This window comes from Podarcis filfolensis, assembly GCF_964270895.1.
Source record: "Podarcis filfolensis genome assembly, chromosome: 2".
Taxonomy (NCBI): Eukaryota; Metazoa; Chordata; class Lepidosauria; order Squamata; family Lacertidae; genus Podarcis; species Podarcis filfolensis.
The window spans coordinates 57,464,176-57,490,074 of NC_139605.1; the positions used below are offsets into that span (position 1 = coordinate 57,464,176).

General features: G+C 43.1%; 3 protein-coding genes across 5 annotated transcripts in view; 2 read left to right on the forward strand and 1 right to left on the reverse strand.

The window, feature by feature from the left end:
- Positions 1-13,138, forward strand: part of LOC310758023 (ovomucoid-like) — a 29,198-nt gene extending 16,060 nt beyond the window's left edge. Inside the window, exons 2-4 of the mRNA XM_083603971.1 lie at positions 10,714-10,742; positions 11,495-11,604; positions 12,972-13,138. Coding sequence (XP_083460097.1) covers positions 10,714-10,742; positions 11,495-11,604; positions 12,972-13,032 — 200 coding nt within the window. The 3' untranslated portion in view covers positions 13,033-13,138. The remainder of the gene's footprint in view (positions 1-10,713; positions 10,743-11,494; positions 11,605-12,971) is intronic.
- Positions 543-3,913, reverse strand: LOC310758024 (ovomucoid-like). The gene is made up of 4 exons (XM_083603972.1): positions 3,792-3,913; positions 2,875-2,903; positions 2,053-2,162; positions 543-755 (listed from the first exon to the last, which is right to left on the reverse strand). The coding sequence occupies exons 1-4, from the start codon at positions 3,844-3,846 to the stop codon at positions 701-703; spliced, it is 249 nt and encodes an 82-aa protein (XP_083460098.1). The 5' UTR covers positions 3,847-3,913; the 3' UTR covers positions 543-700.
- An 8,790-nt stretch (positions 13,139-21,928) lies between the features above and the next one.
- LOC310758022 (ovomucoid-like) overlaps positions 21,929-25,899 on the forward strand; it is a 317,611-nt gene continuing 313,640 nt past the window's right edge. For all 3 annotated transcript variants that reach the window (XR_014545619.1, XR_014545620.1, XM_083603970.1), the window contains exons 1-2: positions 21,929-22,111; positions 22,781-22,815. Coding sequence is in view for 1 of the 3 variants with exons in the window: in XM_083603970.1 (XP_083460096.1) it covers positions 22,057-22,111; positions 22,781-22,815 (90 nt within the window). In the remaining 2 variants the exon portion in view is untranslated. The remainder of the gene's footprint in view (positions 22,112-22,780; positions 22,816-25,899) is intronic.

Below are 25,899 nucleotides of genomic sequence, written 5' to 3' on the forward strand. Positions count from 1 at the left end.
AAACTAACCTGCCCTGGGGATTCCTCAAATCCAGCAGAGTAACATAGGCAACACAATGGGACACCCAGGTGGGGAAAGCAAGGAGGAGAGAAATCCCATTGCATTAACATTCATTCTTGCGCTGGCGCAATGATATACCTGGGTACCCACTTGAATGGCCTATATCAATCATATGATGGCAACTGAATTTTCAATGTGTACTTTTCTCTTATTTCTCAATAGAAAAAGAAAAATAAATCAATAGAAAAGAAAAGAAATGTATCATGGCAGGGGGATGGGTTCTAGCCTCAGTGTCTAACTAATCACCTGGTGTTCTACAGGTTTTTTGTTTGTTTGTTTTTTTACTCTGCAGAACTCAATTGCCAGGACTCAGAAATGTCATACTCGAAAGGGAGAAGATTCTGCTGATTGTTTGACTCAGTTCCCTGATTGTGCGTTATTAGTAACAAACTTCAAGACCAATCTCTTGCCCAAATCATATAATATTTTTAAGAATAGATAATACACAAATAAATGTATGGAGAGTTTGATAATGTTGCTGAGCTTATTTATTGATAAACCGAATCAAGATGTTGCGAGATATTCACTGGCTCACAGGGGATAAGCAAAGAGAAGAATGGATTTTTTGGTGGTGATGCAATGAGTGAAGCTTAAAGAGAAATGGGACTTCTTTTGTAGATGTTTCATAGTCATGTGCATCTTAAGCTTTTTTGCATTCTCCATAGTATTTCAGTTTCAAATTTCTTCCACTTTCGCTGATGAGAAAAAAAGAAGTAAATAAATATGAGAATTCATAAGATGAAGCTTTCATTATAACTCCTGAAAGAGAAATACTATATAGGTGGGAAAGCTTATGCCATCATTGCTCTTTGTCTTTGGGATGGGAAAGGGCTGAGGAGGAATCCTGTCTGAGACCCTGGAAAACAGCTTCCTGTCAGCCTAGCCAATGTAGAGCAAGAGAGAACAATATTCTTTTCAGGTCTACCATTTGTAGAAGATCCCCCTTCTCCCGCCTTCATCGTACATCAGTGTCAAATTTCTCTAGGAGCAAATGTTCAGACTTTTACCTAGAGCAGTTCCAAGATCCACATTAAGGAAACACCTAGTGTAGGCCTTTGTAATGTAGGCCTTCATAATAATGTTCTTACTATCCCCTAATTGTGGGACGTGAGTGGCACTGTGGGTTAAATCACAGAGCCTAGGACTTGCCGATCAGAAGGTCGGCGGTTCAAACGGGGTGAGCTCCCGTTGCTCAGTCCCAGCTCCTGCCAACCTAGCAGTTCAAAAGCACGTCAGAGTGCAAGTAGATAAATACTCCGGCGGGAAAGTAAACGGCGTTTCCGTGCACTGCTCTGGTTCACCAGAAGCGGCTTAGTCATGCTGGCCACATGACCCAGAAGCTGTACGCCGGCTCCCTCGGCCAATAAAGCAAAATGAACGCTGCAACCCCAGAGTCGGTCACAACTGGACCTAATGGTCAGGGGTCCCTTTACCTTTATCCCCTAATTCCCTGATGGCTTTTTTGGTTATTTTTCTTCTGGGCCAACCCTACTACCTTTTGCGTTGTGTCTGGCCTGGTGGGATGGCGATAGAGCCCTTCTGGGCATATTTCCCCTGCCCCCCCCATCACTCTTAGCGGGAGCAATAAGAGTGTCAGGAGGGTGGTGCATGTGAATAGCCCTCCCAATCCACTCCATTTTCAAATTCAGAGCTACCTACAGATTAGCTCTGCTCACCATGTTCCGTTGGGCCTCATAAGCAACACAAAACTCAGGGCCATGGCTTAGAACCTGACATTCTGCAAAATGATTCCTGCACTTCCCAGGGGAGGGGTGTCCCCCTGCTTGACTTTCCTTCTACATGGGTGCTGATTCTCTTTTTCTTTTCTGTTTTTTTATTTACATCTCACCATGCTTATTGCAAATATAATCATGTACTTTTTAACTTCCAACAAAGATGTCAGGGGGGGAAAAAAGATTCCTGCACTGCATGAGGTTGGACTACATGACTCTCAGGGTCCCTTCCAACTCTATGATTCCATGATATACTCACATATATGCATTGCAGAAAGGACACTTGTTGCCATAGGTCACGCCATCAGAACCGCAGTGGGGCTGGTACTCCAAGGTGCATATTGGGTTTGGATACCCTTTGCAATATTTCTGAAGACGAAGGACACAACAGTTTTAAAGGTCCTCCCAACTTAACCTTTGGACTACCCATTGTGGGCACTTACACCTGTCAAATTATAGATCGTCAGTGCCAGGGATTTCATGCAAGACACCTTAAAGTTTAAAATATTGCAGGGTTAGAACAGGTACAAATTTGTTCATGCTGTGAAACAAAATTTGCAGACATGGTAGTCCCCTCAGAGAAGATTAATCTTGCCAAATTGCGAGTGAGCAGCTCTAGGGGTTTCATGCTAGACACATTTAACGGTTGTTTTTGCAAATAAATACTTTAAAAAAACACACAGTGAGTGCCTGGATTCTTAAGACAGTGGCCAAATAATATGCCTGCAAGGTTGGGCGGTCTGTCTAGTAATAACAGAATAACCCCAGTAGGCTACTACAGAACACAAGCTGAGACTCTCTTATAAATTGTGGGTAGCAACTGGAACTAATAATAATACCACCAACTTTTTTAAAGGGGTGGGATTAGAGATGTGAAATCCTGGGTAAAAACCCAGCTCTTGTATGTTATATTTGTGTTGATGTGTTTTTGTTCCCTGTATTTTAAATTCTATTTTAAAAATTGATACACACACACACACAGAGAGAATATTTTAAAATTCCAAAAGAAGTATAAATTCACTTATCTTAACTCCATGCTACTTCCATGTTCTATCATAATAATAAATGATTTCCCACTTACCTTTTCAAAAGATGCTTTAACAACAACATCTAGATGCAAAACACAGAAAATGTGAGAATTATTTTGCAAATCCATATGCTGCATAATAGTCCATTTGATAACATTTATTTCTAGGAACTGAAAAGTGGGGTGCATTGTATCTTGTACATCCTATGTTATCCTAAAAAGTGCCTTGGCAATATGCAATTTCCTTCAAATGCCACTGAGCATGGATAGGAAGACAATCAAATCAATGGGAAATGGTTCAGTCCGTTAACTACACTAAATACAAATAACTGTATATACTGGTTTAGTCCATATCTAACTGGGACCCAGTTCTGTTGATTTCCCTTGAATGCCTGGCTGTGGTGCTTTGCATGTTTAGAATCATGGCTAGGTCCACTTTTTATGTCACAAGTGCCACGAGGAGACCATGAAGAAAGGAGGGTACATGGTAGCTTCAGGGGGCATTAGTGTTTTGAGCTTCAGCTTTCAAAAAGGCTCCTATTATGTGAAAAGTGGTGGGCGCTGTGTGCAATGTAGAGCCCTGATAAACAGCATCTTTATTTGATAGAGTAAATTTAACATAGCAAGACATTCATTCTGGTTCTTCCTGGCATGTATCATTTCATATATGAGGAACCTTGAGAACAGACATGCTTCAGTGCCCAACAGAATGTGGGAAGGCTCAAGTGTGTATGTGTTTTGGGGAGATGTGTGTCCCTGCCCCCAGGGTCCCTATGCTTAACAACAATGTCCCCTCCTTCCGTAAGGTTTAAACCAGCAAACACAATGGTTTGCAAGGAGATTTTAATTGGATTTAGTCAACACAGGTGGAGCCTCCCTACACTCATCTGAAGACATGAATAGTCCATGGATTCTTTGGTCCCAACACCTCTCTGAGAAAGAGAAATTTTGCAATATGAAATATTACTCACCTGAGTACAAAAAGAAGACCATCAGAGTGAGGAGGAGAAAGCTGCTTGGCTTCATGATTTTGCTGGTGGGTTTGGATCTGTTGGCCTCTTAGTGCTTTTCCAAGCAGTAGACGCTTTTCAGATTCCACTGGTTACGGATGAGGTCTCGTATCTCTTCCATGTATTTATGGAAGTTTCTGCAGCCTTGATGATGAAATCTCCCAATTTTTGAGAAATATTTACACATGCAAATGTGATTACAGAGGACTGCAATGTCTTGTACCAATTTTAATGGTTTCCCTTTCAATGCAAATTCCACGTGTATGCAATAAACATTTGGCACCCGGTTCCTTAAGAAATACGGCCTTCTGGTGTGATGATGACATTGCTGTTGCAGGTCACAAGAAATGAGGTACAAACAAAACAGTTTTAGAAATGTTGGGATTCTTTTGATCATAGGCAATTGTTTTAGTATAAAGAAAAACAAAGGAGCCTTACTCCTTCAGCATGTAAGACATAAAATAAAAGAGGTATTGTTGTCCCAGAAAGTAATACAAACACGTTATATACGTCAAACACACTTATTATCTTTAATTGTTTGGAAACCACAAAGTGGAAAACATCATGGAGAAAACAAGATTTGGTGATAGGAGAAAACAAGCCATGAATGTATGGCGTGAGCATCTTGGATTTCCATTGTTTGAGGCCATTTTCTTCTGAATACAAGTTACTGGGAAAACAGCAGGTGGGTCCAGTGTTTTTGCCCTCAGGTCCTGCTTGCAGGTATCCCATAGGCATCTGGTTGTCAGCTGTGAGAACAGGATCCTGGGACAGAAGAGACATGGGTACGATCCAGCAGGGGTATTCTTATGTTCTGATTAAACCACACTTCCGATGCTCAGAGTATTGCCCTAACAATATCTTTCCCATTTTTCCTTGGAGATTCTCCTTGAAGTGGCATATTCATTCTATTGAGATCGCAGTGGCAAGGCAAATCCTTGATACTTCTAAGGACAGAAGTCTCACAATTGTAAATGGGACTCAACGGTTCGGTAATTTTGGAGAGTGCTGGTTGCATTGCCTTCTTTTTAAAAGTGTCAGGTATTTTGTACTATCTTTGCATCAGAACATAATAATGCTTACATAATAAGCTCTAGTGGCTGCAGTGGCAGGAGGGCAGCCCCACAGCTCTGGCCCACCCAATGTGCCACTTCTGGATGCTGAACTTTGACTTGGACCCTCAGCCAGATCCAACAGGGCTTTTCTTCTCAAAACCTTCTCCAGTTTTGAAAAATACAAGTGGCATGTCCAGAGCATGTATATGTTATGGTGTGTGCATTTGAGCCCATGGGCAGAAGTGGAAAACAGTACATGTTGGCTGGCAGTGGGTCCAGCAGATATGGAGCTGTATTTACTTCAGCAGCAATGAAATGATATCACCCTTCTCTAGAAACCCACGTGATACATTGCAATAAAGTTAACTGAGAATGTTACTGTCTTTTAATTCATTTTTATTGATTTACTTTGACAATATCTGTTATATTTGCTATGACTTATGCTTGAGACAGTAAGCTGTTCCACGTAGTATTTGCTAACTGGCTGGTTGCCAAATGTTTCTTGAATTGTGCACTAAAAGGAAACTGTTGAAATTGGTACAGGACACTGCAGTTCTCTGTAATATTCCATTTCCATTTCTAAGCACTAAGAGGCTGACAAATCCACCATTACAATCATGAAGTTGCCTGGGTTTGCTTCTCTGGCAGTGGTCAGGCAAGCAAGGTGCCAGTAGGGGGTGCTGTCTGTTTCATTTCTCCAATCTGGGTGTGCTGACTCTGGGGGTTAGGCGATCTTGTAGGTAAACTGGTCCCAAGTTGTTAAGGGCTTTGTACGCTAATGGGAATACCTTGAACTCTGCCTGGTACCCCATCCAGGATAGGCAATGGACCAATTTCTTGGACACAGGGACTACTTACCCACAGTGCATCCATCTTGCTAGGTTTCAAGCTCAGCTTGATTTTATTCATCCATTTCACCACTGCTTCCAGGCAATGGCCCAGGTACTGTACAGCCTCTCTGGATTCAGATGTTGTGGCAAAGTAGAACTGAGTGTCGTCAGCATACTGATGGCACCTCACTCCGAAACTCCTATTGACCTCTCCCAATGGAATCATGTAGATATTAAATAGCATCCATAATGTGGCCACAAGATGCCCCCCCAAACAGTGTCCCAAAGCTTTTGCAAAGTTTTTTGCAGGTACAGTCCCTCTGATTCGGAAGGAGGTAGCCACAAGGCGCCCCCCCCCCAAACAGTAATCCACAGCTATTCTTGGGACTTGCCATGATACATTTCTTTGCTTTTCTATTGATTTTTAATCGAAGAAAATTTAAAAAAAAAACCAGACAGAGTTATAAGAGAAAAATACACATAGTAAATCAATTGCCATAATATAAATTGATATATGCCATTCAATTGGGTACCCAACTACATCATTGTGCCAGCAGAAGACTTAATGTTAATGCAATGGGATTTCTCTCCTGCTTGCTTTCCCTACCTGGGTGTCTCACTGTGTCACCTATGTTGCTCTGCTGGATTTGGGAAATCCCTAGGGCAGGTTAGGCTATGCAGAGGAGGAGAGAGAGAAGGGGAGACCGTTCTGCTGCACAAGGGGAATGTAAGAAGCAGCTGCTGGATCAGGCCAATGGCCTACCAGGTCCATCATCCTGTTCTGCATATGTCCTGCATTATCCTTCTTTTTAAAAGTATCAAGATCTTTCCAAACCACTGTGATCTCAATAGAATGAATATTGCTACAAAAGTCAAATGCCTGTCCCTCTCTCTGCCAAGCGGTGGCAAAAGCCCATGGGGTCCCAGGCACCCACACAGGGTCTGTGTTTCTTTGGAGAATTGAGGATGCAGCAGAGACTGTCGTGGCTTTAAGAAATATGGTTTATTAAGCTATGTACACCTTTGATCTGCATGACGGGAGTCTAGATATTACAATTATGGGCATTTCAAGAGGGACTTGTACCCCACAGCAGTAAAGGCAGCCTTCAGTCAACCTTCCCAAGATGGATCCCAGCTCTTCTTCCTGCTTCTTCTTCCCAGCACCCTTTGCTTCCAGAGTCCCTTCTCCTGTCACCCCAAACATACACCCCATCACCTTGGTAACGTCCACATCGTGGATTCCAAGTTGGCCCATCAACACCTTTGTCATATTCATAGAAAATTCAATTACCCCAATATAAATTGATATATGCCACCCAGGTTGGTATTCAACTACACCCTTGAATTAGCTCAAGAATTAATAAAAATATCTGAAGAAGTGTGCATGCACATGAAAGTTTATACCAGAACAAACTTAGTTGGTCTATAAGGTGCTACTGGACAATTTTTTAATTTTTTATATTTATTTCAACTGCGTCAGACCAACACGCCTACCTACCTGAATCAAAAATTAATGTTATTCATGTTATTAATTAATGTTATTGCAATGGAATTTCTCTCCTCCTTGTTTGTGATTCAAGGACCCGCCACTCGCTTGGGGATAAGAAAGAGACATGGACACGGTATATTAGGTTAATGGGCTAAAAATGGCCACAACTTTATTGATTACAGCATGTGAGAGGTATTGGCTTAGGCATTGGATAAAATTGGATCTGACAAAAACCAGCAGCGGAATGAAAGGGAAGTGCTGCTGCAGCCACGTTTGAGCAGCAAAACTCTGCCCCAAGCCTCCAGCTGGTTGGTTGGCTGCCTGGGGGCGTGGTGCAGCAGCCAGGTCAGCGGGGCAGGGGGCTGGAACACCCCCTGCCAACGCGGGAAACGGCTCCTGCCCACAACTCCTCCCCTCTGTAAGGAGGAGAGCCTTTTCCCCACTTGGGTGTCCCACTGTGTATCCTTGATTTCTCTGGTGCATTTGGGAAATCCCCGAGGGAGGCAGGTTAGGCTGTGCAGAAGAGGACTGGACAATTTTTTTCAAGAAGAGTCCATTTTTATTCACCCTGTTGCTCTCATAAATGTAATATTAATAGCCTCAATAGCCCCTCCCTAATCCGATTCGAGACCAGTGACTTGCATTGTATCACAAATTGGCCTGTATATGATTCTCGTTTTGAGACTGTCGGAATTGGGAGTCTGAAATCTGGAGACAGCTGCTTCCGTAGGTTTTCATGCTAGCCACATCTAAACTCCCCCACCCCCACGCCAATATATATGAAATCAGTGTTGGCTAGGTCCATGTAATAAATTGTTATTTTTTGACAAATACTATATGACATGCAATTTATCACTGGAGTCTTTTTCAGCCTTGCTTTGGCTTATGGTCAAGGCAAGCTACTTTGCATGCAACTTCCTAAGCTACTGGTTACCACATATCTCTTGCATGCCCCTAGTTTCTGCACAGGAAAGGAACTGTTATGCTTGTACATCACACCATCGAGCAAGACACAAACATAAACTGGAAGATAAGCTGCCGGGGGGGGGGGGAGAGAGAGATTTGGTCACAAGCCTCTCTACCCCACCATGTGGCTGTTTGCTCCCATAGGAGGCAGTGATGGCTACCACCCTTGATGGCTTTAAAGGAGGGTTAGACAAATTCATGAAGGAGAAGACTATCAGTGTGATGGTTATGCTCTACCTCCAAAGTCAGAGGCAGCAATGCTTCTGAATGCCAGTTGCTGGAAACCACAAGAGGAAAGTGTATTAACTTATGGTCTGTGTGTGTGGTTTGGGAGCTGCACGGTCAGGGGAAAAAACAATGCTGTCCAGGGTTGTAAAGACTGCAGAGAGAATAATTGGGTGCACTCTTCCCACCTTGGATCAAATCTATGCTTCCAGGTGCCATAAGAAAGCTGCAGAGATAGCGCAGGATAGTGCGCACCCCAGAAATGATTTCTTTCAGCTTCTGCCTTCTGGAAGAAGGTACAGGGTTATAAAGACTAGGACTAGCCGCCTGAGAAACAGTTTCTACCCAAATGTGATTTTGGTTTTAAACGCATTGTAAGGAGTCTGTATGGGAGTATATTGTATTTAAAAATGGGGTATCAGAGTTTTTAGGGGGCTAACCAGGTTGGGATGGCTGGGATAGCAGGCTTGTTGGGTTTTGAATGTCTTATGTAGATTTTTCAATTTCGTTGTTCTGTATGGGACAATGACAATAAAGATTATCGTATTGTACTGCTGCACTCAGGTCCTCCTTTGGGGATTCTCACATGAATTTGGCTGGCCACTGTGAAAACAGAATGCTGGACTAGATGGGCCATTGGCCTGATCCAGCAGGCTTTTCTTATGTTCTTATACCATTCTAAACAGTCATGACTTTCCCCAAAAGAATCCTGGTAATTATAGCTTGTAAAGTAAGGGTGTTGAGAGATGTTAGGAAAGCCCTGTTCTGTCAAAAAGCAACAATGTTATGGATAAAAATAAATGAATAAATAAATAAATTTCTTGTTGTTCAGTCGTTTAGTCGTGTCCAACTCTTCGTGACCCCATGGAGCAGTGCACGCCAGGCACTTCTGTCTTCCACTGCCTCCCGCAGTTTGGTCAAACTCATGCTGGTAGCTTCGAGAACACTGTCCAACCATCTCGTCCTCTGTCATCCCCTTCTCCTTGTGCCCTCCATCTTTCCCAACATCAGGGTCTTTTCCAGGGAGTCTTCTCTTCTCATGAGGTGGCTAAAGTATTGGAGCCTCAGCTTCACGATCTGTTCTAGAGATTTGTAAAAAAACAAGTCTGGATCAGTCAGGGCCAGATAGGTCCTGGTTCAGAGTGACCGTTTGAAGACACAAATAAATTGGACCAATACTATGTGATATGCAATTTGTTGTTATAGTCCGTTTTCATCATGGGTTTGGCTTATGGTCAAGACAAGCTACTTCGTATGCTACTTCCTAAGGTACTGGTTACCATATCTCTTGCAGGTGCCTGGGTTCTGCACAGGAAAGGAACTGTTATGCTTGGTACATCACACTGCAGCCCTTTGTAATATCCTATTTCCACATGTAAATATTTCTTGAGACTGGGAGTTTTCATCATCAGGGCCACAGAGACTTCTATATATTCAGGGCAGAGAGTCCAGACCTCACTGCAGCCAGTGAACTCTGAGAAGGATCTACTGCTTTGAAAAGCACTAAGAGGAAGACATAATTAAACCCATCATGAAGCCAAGCAGCTTTCTCCTCCTTACTCTGATGCTCTTCTTTTTGTGCTCAGGTGAGTCATATTTCACATTACAAAGGTTCCCTTTGGGGGAAAGATTTTTCTACAAATGTTCCATTAGATACTCCATCTCAGAAAGGAACCCAAAATCCATGAATTGACCAGGTGTTCCAAAGACTGTATGAAGGCTCTTATTAGGTTGTCAACTGAATCTGATAAAATCTCCCTGCAAACCTCAGTGCTTCATTTGTGAAAGCTTGTGGAAGAAGGAGGCATTGTTGTCCCACACAGGGACATGGGAACAGAGAAGCACATCTCTCAAACACACACACACACACACACACACACACGAGTTGAACCCTCACATATTCTTTTGAATGTTCAGATGTAGCTATTCTCAAGGAAGCTTCTATATGAAATTAGTCAGTAGGAACGAGAAAGAATATCTTGTCATGTGAGATTTGCTCTGTCACCCTACTGAAAGCAACAGAATGGGCTTCAGTTCAGCTAGGAGTTGAATGGGTATATACATGTTTTCTTTATTAGTATCGTCAACTGATTAGCTAGTTTGATTTGATTCTCTTCCCATCAACTGATCAGGGACATTTAAATTCCTAGAAATAAATGTTTTCAAATGGAGAAATAAGTCAGGCATTGGGTAAGCCTTTGTTTGGTTGGAGGGGAGGTTGTAGCCTCCATCTTCCCCTCCTCATGTTCTCAAATGGACTATTATTCAACATGTAGATTTGCTTTGGAATTTTTACATTTTTTATGTTTTCATTCTAGCCGTTGTCACTGAAGCAAGTTTTGAACGGGTGAGTGGCAGTCATTTATTCTTATTACAGAACATCAAAATAACTTGCTGTCAAGATGTGTAATATTGCTTTCTCCTGCAGCTCATGGTTAAACTATAGAACTCGCTCCCACAGGAGGCAGTGATGGCTACCCCCCTTGATGGCATTGAAAGGGATTAGACAAATTCATGGAGTAGAGGGCTACGTCATGAAAGCCAGTGTGGTGTAGTGGTTAAGAGCAGTAGACTCGTAATCTGGTGAACCGGGTTCGCGTCTCCGCTCCTCCACATGCAGCTGCTGGGTGACCTTGGGCTAGTCACACTTCTCTGAAGTCTCTCAGCCCCACGCACCTCACAGAGTGTTTGTTGTGGGGGAGGAAGGGAAAGGAGAATGTTAGCTGCTTTGAGACTCCTTAAGGGGAGTGAAAGGTGGGATATCAAATCCAAACTCTTCTTCTTCTACTTCTACTTTATTGGAGTTTACACAGATGGCTTTTTGCACTGCCTCTCTCCTTGCCAGTCCTTCCACATAGTTATAGTATAGTTGGTTGCAATGTTTGCAGGTCGCCTTTGAGTTCAGCAGATTTGCTTTGTGCAAAAATTAGACTGCGGCCCTGACCCATTTTATCAGTACTCTTCATTTTGGGGGCGGGTGTGTTTGTGATTTCTTAAAACAAGAAAAACCTGATGTGCAACTAAGACCTGACTGGTAAAAGCAACCACATGAGATTTGCCAGAAAATGGGTAATACTGTAAAATTTACTCTCTCTGCAGACATATTGTCGAGGATATCCAAAACCACAGTGCACCCTGGAACTCAATCCCCACTGTGGCTCTGATGGCGTGTCATATGGCAACAAGTGTGCCTTCTGCAATGCGTATATGTGAGTACAGGTTTTGCTTATGAGGTGGAAATGTTAAGTCTGCAAGCCGTGCATATTCTGTCAACTTAAGTTGCCATTCGTCTTTGGTTGAGACGTTGCTTGTTTTCCATTTTTGGACTAACAAAACACAGGCCGCAATAGTATCATACATAAATAACCTTTTTTAACACCTGGGAATATTAGTCTGAATTATCCCCAACAGAAAGGACTCTGGGTTTTTTGGGGGGAGTACTTTTAAATATTTTTTTTTCCAATTCATTATGGATCATTTCCCAATACTCTTTTACGCTTTCACAAGTCCACCAACCTCCTCACCACTCTCTATCCCCACCCCCAAGGAGCAGAGATGCCCCTGTCAGGACAGCAATCGTGTTGAAGTGCCCCACCATGCCTATCATGACACAAAAGGTAGTAAGATTGGCCCAGAAGAAAAATAACACAAAGGTCCATCAGGAAATTAGGGGGTAATAAGAAAGTTATTGTGAAGGTAGGAAAGGCTTACACTAGGCGCTTCCCTAATGTGGATCTCAGAATTGCTCTGGTGAGAAGTCTTAACAGAACTCTTACAGAAGCTTCTGACATGGATGAACAGTGAAAGCTGGAAAATGGGGGTGTTTTACCAAGCAGTGGTGCTGGAAAGAACATATGAACATAAGAAGCTGACTTATACAGAGTCAGGCCACTGGTCCATCCAGCTCAGTATTGTCTAGATTGATGGGTAGCGGCTATTGTATTTATTAATATCGCTCTTTAGAAGCTAAAAGAACTTGTTCCAAAACCAGACACAAAACAATAATGACACACCCAATAGTCGCATAATATCATGCACTTGTTTCAACACAGGCCTAACATCTTAGAAATATGAAATAACTTTTCCCAGAGCTGAAAACAAAGCTCTTTCTCTCCACACAGACTCCATTAGCCTGGAGGCTATTTTCTCCTGGACCACATTAGCGGTCCTATCTCTTCAGCCCTTTTTCAGAAAAACAAAGACCAACTCACACACCTAAAATGGAGAACTGCAATTGAATACCCCATGTGATCATGATGAGTAGCAGAGATACATTCTCAGTTAATCATTTAAATGTTAGGCATTCTGTTGCTCTTTCTTAGCTTCCAATGCCATGTCTTGAGCGATGCACATGCAGTTATTTTAAATGTCAATGTAGAATCAAGCAATTATACTTAACCCTAGCTCTTCAGGTTATTGGACAGGATTCTTTCTCATCCATTTCCCTTCCCCGAGAAATAGAGCAATGATGAACTTACCTTTCTCACCAATACTATTTATGTTTAATGAGTAATAATGAAGCTTGCATCTTCTGAATTCTCATCCTGAGTTCTTGGGATTGTCTTTCCCGCATCAGCCGAAGTAGAAGACGTCTTAGACTGAGGAACCTTGGAGACTGCAGAAAATTTGACGACTAAAGAACATCTACAAAAGAAGGTCGATTTCTCATCATACCCTGTTCATGCCATCTTCAGGAAGAAATTCATTATTATTCCCTCTGCTTATGCTCTGTTCTGCTAGCCAGTGAATATCTTGCAACATCTTCATTTGATTTATCAATAAATAAGCTCAGCATTATAAACCTCTCCATACATTTATTTCTGTATTATCTACTTTTTAATTTATTATGTGATTTGGGTGAAAGAGAGATCTCAAAGTTTGTTACTAATAACACACAATCAAAGAACTAAGTCAAACAATCAGCAGAATCTACTCCCTTTGGACTGTAACACTTCTGACTTCAGGCAATTGATTTATGTAGATTAAAAAAACAAAAACAAAAAAACCTGTAGCCAGATGATTTAGTTAGACATTGAAGCTAGAACCCATCACCCTGCCATGTTACTTTTTAAAAACTCTTTTATTGATTTCCAATAGAAGAAAAGGAGAAAAAGAAACAGAGAGAAATGAGAGAGAAATACAAAAAAATCATTTGAATTGATATATAACAATACAGTGGTACCTCGGGTTACATACGCTTCAGGTTACAGATGCTTCAGGTTACAGACTCCGCTAACCTAGAAATAGTACCTCGGGTTAAGAACTTTGCTTCAGGATGAGAACAGAAATCATGCTTTGGGAGCGCAGAAGCAGCAGGAGGCCCCATTAGCTAAAGTGGTGCTTCAGGTTAAGAACAGTTTCAGGTTAAGAATGGACCTCCAGAACGAATTAAATTCTTAACCCGAGGTACCACTGTATATATCTGTGTATTCAGCCACAGTCATGCACTAATGCAAGAATAAATATTATTGCAATGGGATTCCCTTCCTCTCTGCTTCCCCTACCTGTGCATCCCACTCTGTCCCCTAATTTCCTCTGGAGGATTGGAGAAATTCTCAGGACAGGTTAGGCTGTGCAGAAGAGGAGGCGAGGGGGAGGCCATTTTGCTTGCTGCACAAGGAGAAAATAAGAACATACGAATATAAGTACAGGATCAGGTTTAAGGTGCTGGTTTTAACCTTTAAAGCCCTATACGGCCTAGGACCCTCGTACCTACGGGACCGCCTCTCCTGGTATGTCCCACAGAGAAATTTACGGTCTGCAAATAAAAACATCCTGAAGATCCCAGGCCACAGAGAGGTTAGGCTGGCCTCAACTAGAGCCAGGGCTTTCTCGGCCGCGGCTCCAATCTGGTGGAACGCTCTGTCACAAGAGACTAGGGCCCTGCGGGACCTGACATCTTTCCGCAGGACCTGCAAGACAGAGCTGTTCCACCAGGCCTTTGGTCAGGGCGCAGCCTGACCCCCTCCTCTGGCAATCTGCATAGAATTTTGCTTAATGGTTGCCATCAATTTGATTTTAATTAATTTTATAATGAATGTTTTTAGAATGTTGGATTATTTTGATTGTTGTTAGCCGCCCTGAGCCCAGCTTCGGCTGGGGAGGGCGGGATATAAATAAAATTTATTATTATTATTATTATTATTATTATTATTATTATTATTATTAGAAGCGCCCCAGCTTCTCTACAGAATATCTGCTTATGGCAGGGATAGGCTGGAGCTTTCCCCATCCTGCACCAACTTCAGATAAAGTGTCAGGCTGCGATCCTATGCAGAGTTGCTTGTGAGTGAATCCTTACTTCACAGGACTTACTGCTGAGTAAACATGCATAGGGTCAGGGGAAGCTGCGCTGAAGGGCAGAGTGGAGCCCTGCCAAGATTTGGAAGCCTCCAAACTCTCAAAACGCAAGGTCCAGTCTTTCTCCTGTCACCCACAATAATACCAGTATATTGCCACCTCTGTAGATTCTCACCTCTGTCTCCAAGGAGAAGGAACAGTTGAAAAGAGGCCCAAGCAATTATTGTACATAGAAAGGGCTATGGAAGGAGAGGGTGGCAGTGAAGATGCTACTCCCTTTGTGCTGTTATCTTTCTCTCTCATAAGCAATGCTTCCATCGAGCAAGGCACAAGCATAAACTGGGAGATAAGCTGTAGAGAGATTTGGTCCCAAGCCTCTGTATCCCACCATGTGGCTGTTTGCTCCCACAGGAGGCAGTGATGGCTACCACCCTCGATGGCTTTAAAAGGAGGTTAGACAAATTCATGGAGGAGACTATCAATGTGATGGCTATATGTTCTACCTCCAAAGTCAGAGGCAGCAATGCTTCTGAATACCAGTTGCTGGAAACCACAAGAGGGGAGAGTGCTTGCTGCTGCACTCAGGTCCTCCTTTGGGGATTCTCACACGCACCTGGTTGGCCACTGTGAAAACACAATGCAGGACTTACGTGGGCCATTGGCTTGATTCATCAGGCTCCTCTCTACAAGACGTAGCTTGTATATAAAATTAGTCAAAGGGAACCGGAATGGAACATCTTGCCGTTTGAAATTTATTCTATCAAACAGCTGGATATCCCACTGAAAGCAACAGATTGGGCTTCTCTTTAGCTAGGGGTTGAATCAGTTTATAACTGTTTTCTCAATTAGTGTTGTCAACAGATTAACTGATTAACTAATTTGATTTGGTTTGATTTAATTCTCTTCCCGTCAACTGATCAGGAACATTTAAATTCAGCTGCATATTGCCAAACCTCACTATAAATGCACTTTTAAGAGAAGTCCATTTACTTTTTCTGTTGGGCGGTGTTGCGCCCAGACATTGGGCCCGCTGTGATCCAGCTGGGGGTGAAAAGTGGCCCCCTCATTGTCATTGCCCGGCCGCATTGCCAGTGCTGGGCAGGGCCCCACCAAGGGATGGCCCCACTGTCTATTCAGCACTGGCAGGAAGCGTGGCCATAGGAAATTTAAACTGCAGCGTGGCCGGGGACCACCCTCTCGTGTCCTCTGCCGGATTTTCTGGAAACTGATTTTCTAGATCCGTTTCAATCGGGGTTTAGGCCTGGTTTTGGCACTGAAACTGTTTTGGTCGCCGTGTATGATGACATACAGAGAGAGAGACAAAGGGAACATGTGCCTGTTAATTTTTCTCAACCTCTCAGTGGCTTTCGATGCCATCAGCCATGATATCCTTCCGGTGTGATTCTCCAAACTAGGAGTGGGTGGTACCGCTTTGCAGTTGTTCCAGTCCAACTTGGATGGTCATTCCCAGAGGGTGTTACTTAGAGAATGCTTTTCAGCCCCCTGGAATCTCCAATGTGGGGTTCTACAGGGCTCAATTCTATCCACTATCCCCCATCTATATGAAACCGCTGGGTGGGGTTATCCAGAGGTTCGGAGTACATTATCAGCAATATGCTGATGACACTCAGCTCTATTTCTCCTTTACATCTTCAGGTGAAAACAAAAAAAATTTTTTCCTGCCAGTAGCACCTTAAAGACCAACTAAGTTAGTTCTTGGTATGAGCTTTCGTGTGCATGCACACTTCTTTTGTTTTATTTTTTTTTTTGTTTTGACTATGGCAGACCAACACGGCTACCTATCTGTATCTTCAGGTGAGGCAGTGGAATTGCTGGACCAGTGTCTTGCCTCAGTAGTGGACTGGATGAGAGCCAACAAACTGAAGCTCAATCCACATAAAGCTGAGGCACTGTTAGTGGGTGGTTCCCTAGACCAGATAGGTGGGAGATCACATGCCCTTGCTGGGATTACACTTCCTCTGAAGGAGTAGGTTTGTAGTTTGGAGGTACTCCTGGGTCCTTTGCTGTTGCTTGAGGCTCAGGTGGCCTCAGTGGCTCAGAGTGCCTTCCATCAGCTTTGGCTGGTGGCCCAGCCACACCCCTTTCTGGACAGGGATAGCCTAACTACTGTTGTTTATGTTCTGGTAACCACAAGGTTAGATTACTGCAATGCATTATACAGGGTGAGTCCTTTAAAAGAGGCCCTGTGGATACAGAGTACACATGTTCCATGGGGCCTCTTTTAAAAGACTCACCCTGTACATAGGGCTGCCTCTGAAGACAGTTCGGAAACTTCAGCTAGCAGCCAGGTTGCTCACTGGAGCAAGGTGGTTTGAGCATATTACACTGATCCTGGTCCAACTGCACTGGCTACCAATTAGTTTCCAGGCCCAATTTAAAGCACTGTTTTTGACCTATAAAGTCTTAAATAGCTCAGGACCACAATACCTCAAGGACCACCTCTTTCCATACGAACCTATCCGGACCCTGAGATCCTCTTCTGAAGCCCTTCTTTGGGTGCCTCTGCTCTGGTACCCCAGTTAAGGAACTCCTTCCCACTGAAGATACTGATGTTCCCCACTTTTATCTGTTTTTAGGCATCAAGTTAAAACTTATTTCTCCCTTACAGAGTTGGCTGCTTTAAGAATTGGTTTATTCTGCTGGTAGATTGCTGTTTTGTTATCTTTGTTGGGTTTCTGGTTTTTGTTTGATACCATTGTCTTGCATTTTAATGAACTGTTTGTGTAGCACCTGGAAAACATTTGAGCTGAACAGCAGGCTATATAAATACCATAAATCAAACTTTGATGTAATGAGAAGTTTGGCTTGAAGCCCTCACTTCAAACCTTTCTAATGTGCTGCAACTAGTGGAATTCCCTCTTCTACATAGCCATTTTTTATTATGGAAGCCCTAATAAAAGAAAGTTGCTGTGGATGATTTAACTATGCTGTGATGATGAAACCTTGGCAGATGCACAGTATGAGAAACTTCAAGCTGAACTCAGCCCCAAACCATATTTACTTTGAGGAATAGACCCGCGGTATCTAGGATACGGCTGGGTTCAGCTTGAAGTTTCTTGTGCCTTGTAAATGGATAGATAAATACAAAACCACCATCATGCAAAAGATAAAAATAAATGCGGCAACATATGCGCAGGCAAGAAGTACTCTAAGATGTAAAGAGACAAAAAGATCAAGCCTAAGAATCCCAATAGGCTTGAAGGGAAAAGCCCAAGAACCTAAACTTCCCCTTTTTAAAAGCTTCTAAGGAAGACAACTGTTTAAAATGTACAAGGTAAAGGAGATTTGGTTAGCAGCAGAGAATAAGCCCTAAGGATGTGGCTTATTCATTTATTCAGAGCCTGATCAGGCTTTTCACCTTTAGAAGCCACACCTCTGATGGCTTTTCTGCCCCACCAACTCTTTCTTTATTTACACACTGGGGAATTCTCCTTAGAAACAGCTACATATCTGATCTAATGAGATCCTTATATATCCAGTAGTTTTGTACAATATTCAATACCCTTCAACGGGAGCACAGTGCTACCATTCCACTCCTGCCCCCTTTCTCTCTATATCCCACATACAATAGTCTAGCAAAATAAACAGTGCCTTGCTCACCCATTATAGCACATGTGCCAGCTTTACAAAGTCAGTGGAGAGAAGCGAAAGCTGTAACAGTAATTGAGGTTTACAGAAGATTGCTCTGCCTGAACCAATTATGCAATAAATAGTGCAGGGGGGCCATCTAGTGGCTATTACTGGTAGCATATGGTAGTAGATCTGTGGCGGTCTATGCTGTGTCAGAAGAGGGGTGGTACCTCTGGTGGGGAACACGCCGTGCTCCTTCTGAGATAGTTTGTCCACCTTTGGTCCCTATCCTGCAGTCAGCTCTCACTTGTGGCTCCTAGAAGCTGTCAGCATATGACAGTGGCCACACACTTTGATTGACCTGTTAAACCAGGTGAGAGTAGCCGGTGGGTCTCAAATACTCATTGTGTTCAAAACTTCCCTTGCATGTGAAGACAGGCTCTGGCAGATTGAGCAGATGGGACCCATAGTGGGTCCAACTCAGCAGTTCCTGCATGTGGTGTAAAGGGAAGCGAGGGGCAACTTGGCCAGTTTCCCAGCTTCTCGATCTGGCTCAGGAAATGCATGTGTGGCCTCAGTTTCTGTGCACACCTTCCAACGCAGTTCAATATACATGACAACTGCTTCAGTGTGCGTCTTGCCCCTGTCTTGCCCTAGTTTCCACCAGAGACTGCTTCCAGAATTATTGCATATAACCTCTTCAGTACTTAAATCGAGGTGCAGCTTCAGAGCCCTGCTCAGCAGGAAGTACTTTGCAGAGGTCATCCTGTCGAAGCTTAAGTGACATCTAAGGGCTATTGTCAAGAGACATTAATATAAAACCTTGTACCTTTTCTGGTGCTCCTTTGAAGAAGGGGGGAAATACAACTATAAATGGTAACTTGAACTGCTCCCCCTGCTGTACTGTTGATATTCTTATTAATAATAATCATCTGTGGCATTCTGTGCTGGGTTTCATTATGTTAATGTTTGCCACGTGAAACATTAATGTTTGCCATGAGAAATGTTTGCCATGTAAAACATTAGCTTCCTATAATTCAGTTACTAACAGTAACTTCCCCAAACAATGTATGAATAAGTGCATCTCAAGCATAACATGTCCTATAACAATTTTCCCTCCTCATGGGGTAAGCATTTGATGATACCAAAGAAAGGAAGAGATAAGTAATTCACATTCCATTGTCATTATATGCTCAAATGGGTGTGATGCCGTCGTTAATATTAGCAAAAAGTATTCAGTACTTAGCTTGATGATAATGCCAGCTCAGGATGCACAGCAATGAAATAGGCACTTGCAATTCTAGGGTTTGTTATGAAAGGGGCTGAAAATAAAATGGCCAGCATCAAATTGCCTTTGACTGGACTTATGTCCCCCTGAAACCAATGAGAACAGTGAGCAGTGACTTAAGTTCTATTCACATAAATGGGAACTAAGTCCAGCCAACTTAGTCGAGATCAGTGGTTTCCAACCTTTTTTTGGCCATGTTCCACCTAAGCATCTCTAAAATCCTGATGCCCCCCCCCCCCGCCTGGTGACATATAATTCTTATTATTCAAAAAGTGAACTATTCACATGGAGGAAGCCTAAAAGGCCATTAACTGTTAATAACTCATTCTCCTTTAAAAAATCAAATTGCCCCTCTCAGGGGAACTACGGGTCTAGATCCAAGCAATGCTTTGTGTGAAATCCGTCACAACACTTCAAGGACGTAGAGTTGGGAAAGGTGGCAAAAAAAGAAGCCAGTGTGGTATAGTGGTTAAGAGCGATAGACTCGTAATCTGGGGAACCGGGTTCGCATCTCCGCTCCTCCACATGCAGCTGCTGGGTGACCTTGGGCTAGTCACACTTCCTTGAAGTCTCTCAGCCCCACTCACCCCACAGAGTGTTTGTTGTGGGGGGGGGGGGAGGGAAAGCAGAATGTTAGCCACTTTGAGACTCCTTCGGGTAGCAATAAAGCGGGATATCAAATCCAAACTCCTCCTCCAACCAAAATGGAGCTCCTCCCCTTCACTTGTTGCTGCCTCTACACCTGTCCCCTCCTTGCAAATAAGCAATGGCAGCAGAAGGAGCAGCAGTCTCTGCTTGCCTTGTCTTCTCCCTCTGGGTGGCAGCACCGATTGGGCCCAGAGGAAGACACGGCAAGCAAGTGGGGAAAAAATGGAGAACAGGGACAGCAATGAGGAAGGGGGGCGGGTTTGGTGTTGAGGCCTACTGAGGGCATCTTGACCAAGCACCTCCCTCACTCCCTGCACACAAAACACCTGGATCTGACACTGATTTCGGCCACATCTGGACAATACATTTAAAGCAGCATTATACCATTTCACATTCATGGCAATCCAAGGAACTGTAGTTTGTTCAGAGTGTGGAGAGTTGTTCTGAGGGCCCTATTCATCTCACAGAGTCACGTTTTCTAGCTGGAGCAGCGTGGGACAGGATAACCTGGGAGGGACAGGATAGAACAAAAATTATCCACGGTGTAGAGAAAGCAAACTGATTTCCCCCTCCCATCTCATAAAAGTCAGGTGACTCAGGGATGCAACTACACTGGTACCTCAGTTACAGACGCTTCCGGTTACATACGCTTCAGGTTACAGACTCCGCTAACCCAGAAATAGTACCTTGGGTTAAGAACTTTGCTTCAGGATGAGAACAGAAATCACGTGGTGATGGTGCGGCGGCAGCGGGAGGCCCCATTAGCTAAAGTGGTACTTCAGGTTAAGAATGGACATCCAATACAAATTAAGTTCCTAACCCAAGGTACAATCAGGAATGGGGGAACCTTCTGGGTGCTGCATGCCAGGGGTGGGTCGGGCTGGAGCCAGACTTTTTGGGGGGGGGAGGAACAATGTAGCTGCCCAAAAGCCAAAGGATTCTATACCCAATTCCAGTGCTTTTTTTCTTAAAAAAAAATGTTTAGGGTTACTCTCATTTTGACTCAAGAAAACCACCATTTTGTAGTCCAAATCGGGAAAGATAAATACAGTAAATGGACAAAAGTACAAAGATTTGCAAAATGTTTAGGGGTATGCGTACCCCTGCGTCCCCCCCAGAAAAAAGCACTGCCCCATTCTATACCAGAAGATTCTATGATTCCAATTCCCTTCCAGCCCCTGCATTTCTACCAAGTTTTGCCATCTGCACAGGACTGTTAATTCGATGGGGTGTTGAGGCTGAAGTGTTGAAGAGGCTCCCTCCCCACAACTTTCTGTTTCATTGTTACGTTTCTATGGAACCGCAATCCAAATGCCTGGCTCACTCTTCAGTTTAATGAGACCGCAGGCTGAAGCAACAGCAAAACAGTTTGTGCTTGCCAACATTGAAAGGAGAATAATGAGGGGGTGGGGAAGGGCTCTGTTTGCTTTTGGAGAGAATTGGCATTGGTCTTATCTCTTATCTGGGCCTTTATAGGGAAGGTTGCCAGAAATACAAGTAAGAATTTTATTGAGCATTCTTTTTATGGACTGCTTCTTTTGTGCGTGCAATCCTCATATGTAATTTGTCAGCAAACCCTTTTATGTATATGCTGTTCTTTGTTGAGGCATACGGCCAAGGCAACGAGATCATTTACTTGCTCTCTGATAAGAAGCTAGTTGCCCCTTCACAGATAAGAAACCTTTGAATTTGCTCCACCTGCCCACAGCAGTATCAAATTTCCACATGTAGATATTGTTTGGAAAGGGGATATAGAGAGACCTCATATTCGATCTTTCCTCTGCCAGTGGAATCTGAGAAAAGTCTGCTTGGAGGTGCGAGATCAAGACGCATCATGAAAACATTGGGTTTTCTGCTTCTCATTCTGACACTCTTCTTCCTGTACTCAGGTGAGTCACCTATCGTACTGCCAAGGTACCTTTTAGAGAGACTTTCCTCTTGAAATTTGTGTCGCATTATACACTCACATCTCAGAAAGGGACACACGCCAATTCCATGATTCCATGAGCTGGATGTAAGAGCCACAGGGAATACAAATGCTTAACATGTAGAATTTACTCTGCCACATGGAGAGGCTCAATGACAGCACAGCAAATTCCTGGGGGTACCTGGCACTGTTACCTGGTACTCTCCATGCCAATCCACATGATGAATAGCTTGCAAACATTAAGGACCCCAGGAGCCACCACACACACATTTTTGGTGGCCTCTACAGGGTTGCCATAACACACAAAAACAGAACTTATGTGGAGTTCTAAGCATCAACAAGAGGAAGTTTGACAGGATTGTGTTGCAAACCGATGGGATTTGAACAAATTTATGGGGGGAAAGCTTTCATTTGTGTTGTCAACCAGATAATGAATCTTAATTTATTTGCTCATTTTCACTTCAACTATTAATCAGTTATGTTATTTGGCATATTCCATGTCAAAATAGTAAAGGAAAGGTAAGAGAAAATGCACCTCATTTTTCAGAGGTGAATAAAATGTCCCCCAATGGACTGCTGTTCAACAGGTGGCTTGGCTTTGAAGCTTTTAAAATTGTTGTTTTGGTTCTAGATACTGTCGCTGAAGCAAGAAGACCCCAACTGCAGGTAAGAGCCAGCTATTTCTTCTGATTACACAATCAATATCGTGTAGCTGTAGAGGAGAATTAAAGCACGTAATAGTAAGTAAAGAACCATGAAAACAAAGTTTAGGATTAAACTAATTCTTGCACTGGTGTGCTGTTGAATCCAAGAGGTTTACAGGGGGCAAATGTAAAGTTCTGGTCCTGTCTCATCAGCATATTCATTTCCATGAAGGAAATGTGCTCCTGAATGGAACAGGGATAAATAATTCGCTTAGAAATGGGAACGAAATGCATTAAGTAAGAATTGTGGCTCAAAAGCAGTCGGAACAACTCTACTATGAGCAAAGGATACAATATATGGAACTTTTTAGTTTGGAAAAATGGTGAGAAAGAGGGCACATGACAGAGGTGTATCAAATAACGCAGGGCATGGGAGAAGTGAATAGATAAATGTTTTCCTGCTATAACACTAGAATTTGGGGCATACAGTGAAGCTGAATTTTTGAAGATTCAGGAGAGACAAAAGAAAGGGCTTCTTCAGTGGTTGAACTATGGAACTGAATCCAACAAATGATAGTTATAGCCACCAGCATAGGTGTTTTTACAAGAGCATTAAATAAAATTCATGAAGGATAAAGCTCCCAATGGCTACTAGCTATAATAGCTATGCACTCCATGGGTGTAGCCAAGACGGGACAGGAGAGGGCAGCTATCCACCCCCTAAATCAAGTAAATAAATAAAAATATCTAACTAACCAACCAATCACATCGCAGATAGCTTGTTCTCCCCTCACTAACATAGGTAAAAAGGTAAAGGGTAAAGGACCCCTGGACGGTTAAGTCCCGTCAAAGGCAACTATAGGGTTGTGGCGCTCATCTCACTTTCAGGCTGAGGGAGCTGGTGTTTGTCCACAGACAGCTTTCCAAGTCATGTGGCCAGCATGACTAAACCACTTCTGGCGCAATGAAACACTGTGACAGAAACCAGAGAGCACTGGTTTGCTTTCAAACTGCTAGGTTGGCAGGAGCTGGGACAGAGAAACGGGAGCTCACCCCGTCACAGGGATTTGAAACACTGACCTTCTGATCGGCAAGCTCAAGAGGCTCATAAAGCCTGCGGCCACTAACATAAATCCTGGCTGTGTCCATGTTGCACTACTGCATAGTATGGGGTGTAAGTGGGGTTGCCATATTTCAAGAAGTAAAAGCCCGGGCAAAAAGTTGGGGGAACTGGTTGAGCTTCCCAAAGTTGTTGAGCTTTTTTGGGGAAAGGGGTAGGACACATTGTGCTGCTTCTGGGGCAGTTTGTCCACCTTTGGGATCCCTACCCTGCACCCAGCTCTCATGACAGCAGACACACCCTGGAAACGGCTTCAACTACCTGCACACAGCTGTTGTTGCCACAGCAGCGGTGGGTGGTTTGTTCCTTGCAGGTTCCTTGGAGGCTGGATCTGCAGCCCCTGTGGAACCTGCCCCCTGAGGTGGTCATCTTGGCTTGACTCATGGGTGAGCTGGTCCTTATCCCCCTGCCCCATCCAGCTAAGCTGTGGCAATGTTGGTATCATGCGGGAGCAGAGATGGGGAGAAATTCTATTCAGTTTGCATTTAAAGGCAAAACTGTCACATTGCACTTTCTGATGCAATGTGGGAACTGAAGCAAGGCTATTATTCAAAATTCACAAATACCGTATTTTTCCATGTAAAAAGTATGTTAGGAATTGTGGGTCGTCTTATACATGGATAGTGCATGGGGAGGGCGTAGGATTGGTTGCTGCCACGAGCCGGAGATTGTCAACAGCATGTTATTGGTGGCTGTGGCAAGGGCTGGTGTTGATTGGCTGTCGCTGTGGCAATTGGGCGGGCAATTGGCGGCTTCTGCCAGCAAGGTGACAGACAATAGGTGGCTTTTGCGACATGTGTGAGTGGCAGTGTAGGTCATGCGGGTGAGCTATTTTCGGCAATCCCACCTAAAAAAAAGCTCAACAACTATGGGCAATCCTTCCCCAAAAAATGTCAACAACTTTGGGCAATCTCCCCCCACTTTCTTAATTTCGAGTCCCCCAAAATAGGGGTTGTCTTATACACGGGAGCGTGTTATAAACATAAAAATACAATATCCAGATTTTGCACTGCATTCCTCCAGCCAACAGACATTTACAAAAATGTATATATTAAAAGGAAAGTGTGCTTAAAAAATAATATATGAGAGCCAGTGTGGTGTAGTGCTTAGAGTGTTGGACTACTATCTGGGAGACCAGAATTCAATTCTGTGCTCAGCCATGAAGCTTACAGGGTGACCTTGGTTGTTGTGAGGCTAAAATGAGGGGGGAAGAACTTGAGCTCTTTGGGGCAAAAAGGTGGGGTCTAAATGTAATGAATAAATAATGAAATAACATACAAAAAACAAATTATACCGAGGAAAGTGCTTGCAAAAACACGTACAATAGTAAAAAAAATAAAAAATGATTGGAATAAACCTGCCTCAAAATGGTAATAAACTTCCAGGAGAACATAAAGAGAGAGAAAACTCATGAATTGTAGCAGAAATATCTGAAGAACTGATTTTAAGATTGGAAAGCAGAAACAGAGAGGACTGAAATTAACAGACCCCCTCAATCCCTGGAAACAGATAAACAAAAAATAAAACAAAAAAAAATAAAAAAAAATTTCCTTCCAGTAGCACCTTAAAGACCAACTAAGTTAGTTCTTGGTATGAGCTTTCGTGGGCATGCACACTTCTTCAGATACAGTGTGCATGCACACGAAAGCTCATACCAAGAACTAACTTAGTTGGTCTTTAAGGTGCTACTGGAAGGAAAAAATTTTTTTATTTTTTTTGTTTTGACTATGGCAGACCAACACGGCTACCTATCTGTAACTGAAACAAAAAATAGATACAGATAAATAAAACGAACAATGTAAAGTTTATTCATTTATTTCATTTTACTTAAGGCATTTATACAGCTCCTAATTGTTTGCATCTCTGAGCAGTGCTTATAAAACAAGACAAAAAAATCATGGAACAATGAAACAATTTAAAAATTATAATAAAACCAAACACTAGCTTAAGCTGCAACAGAGCACAGTTATATATTATACATATCCT

What these genes read in the sequence shown, in the direction of transcription:
- LOC310758024 (XM_083603972.1), bottom strand. Translation starts at nt 3,846, where the DNA reads ATGAAGCCAAGCAGCTTTCTCCTCCTCACTCTGATGGTCTTCTTTTTG. An exon ending in GGTCTTCTTTTTGTACTCAG is followed by an intron (nt 2,904 to 3,791) that starts GTGAGTAATATT and finishes TTTTGCATCTAG; the next exon opens with ATGTTGTTGTTAAAGCATCT. An exon ending in TTAAAGCATCTTTTGAAAAG is followed by an intron (nt 2,163 to 2,874) that starts GTAAGTGGGAAA and finishes CTTCGTCTTCAG; the next exon opens with AAATATTGCAAAGGGTATCC.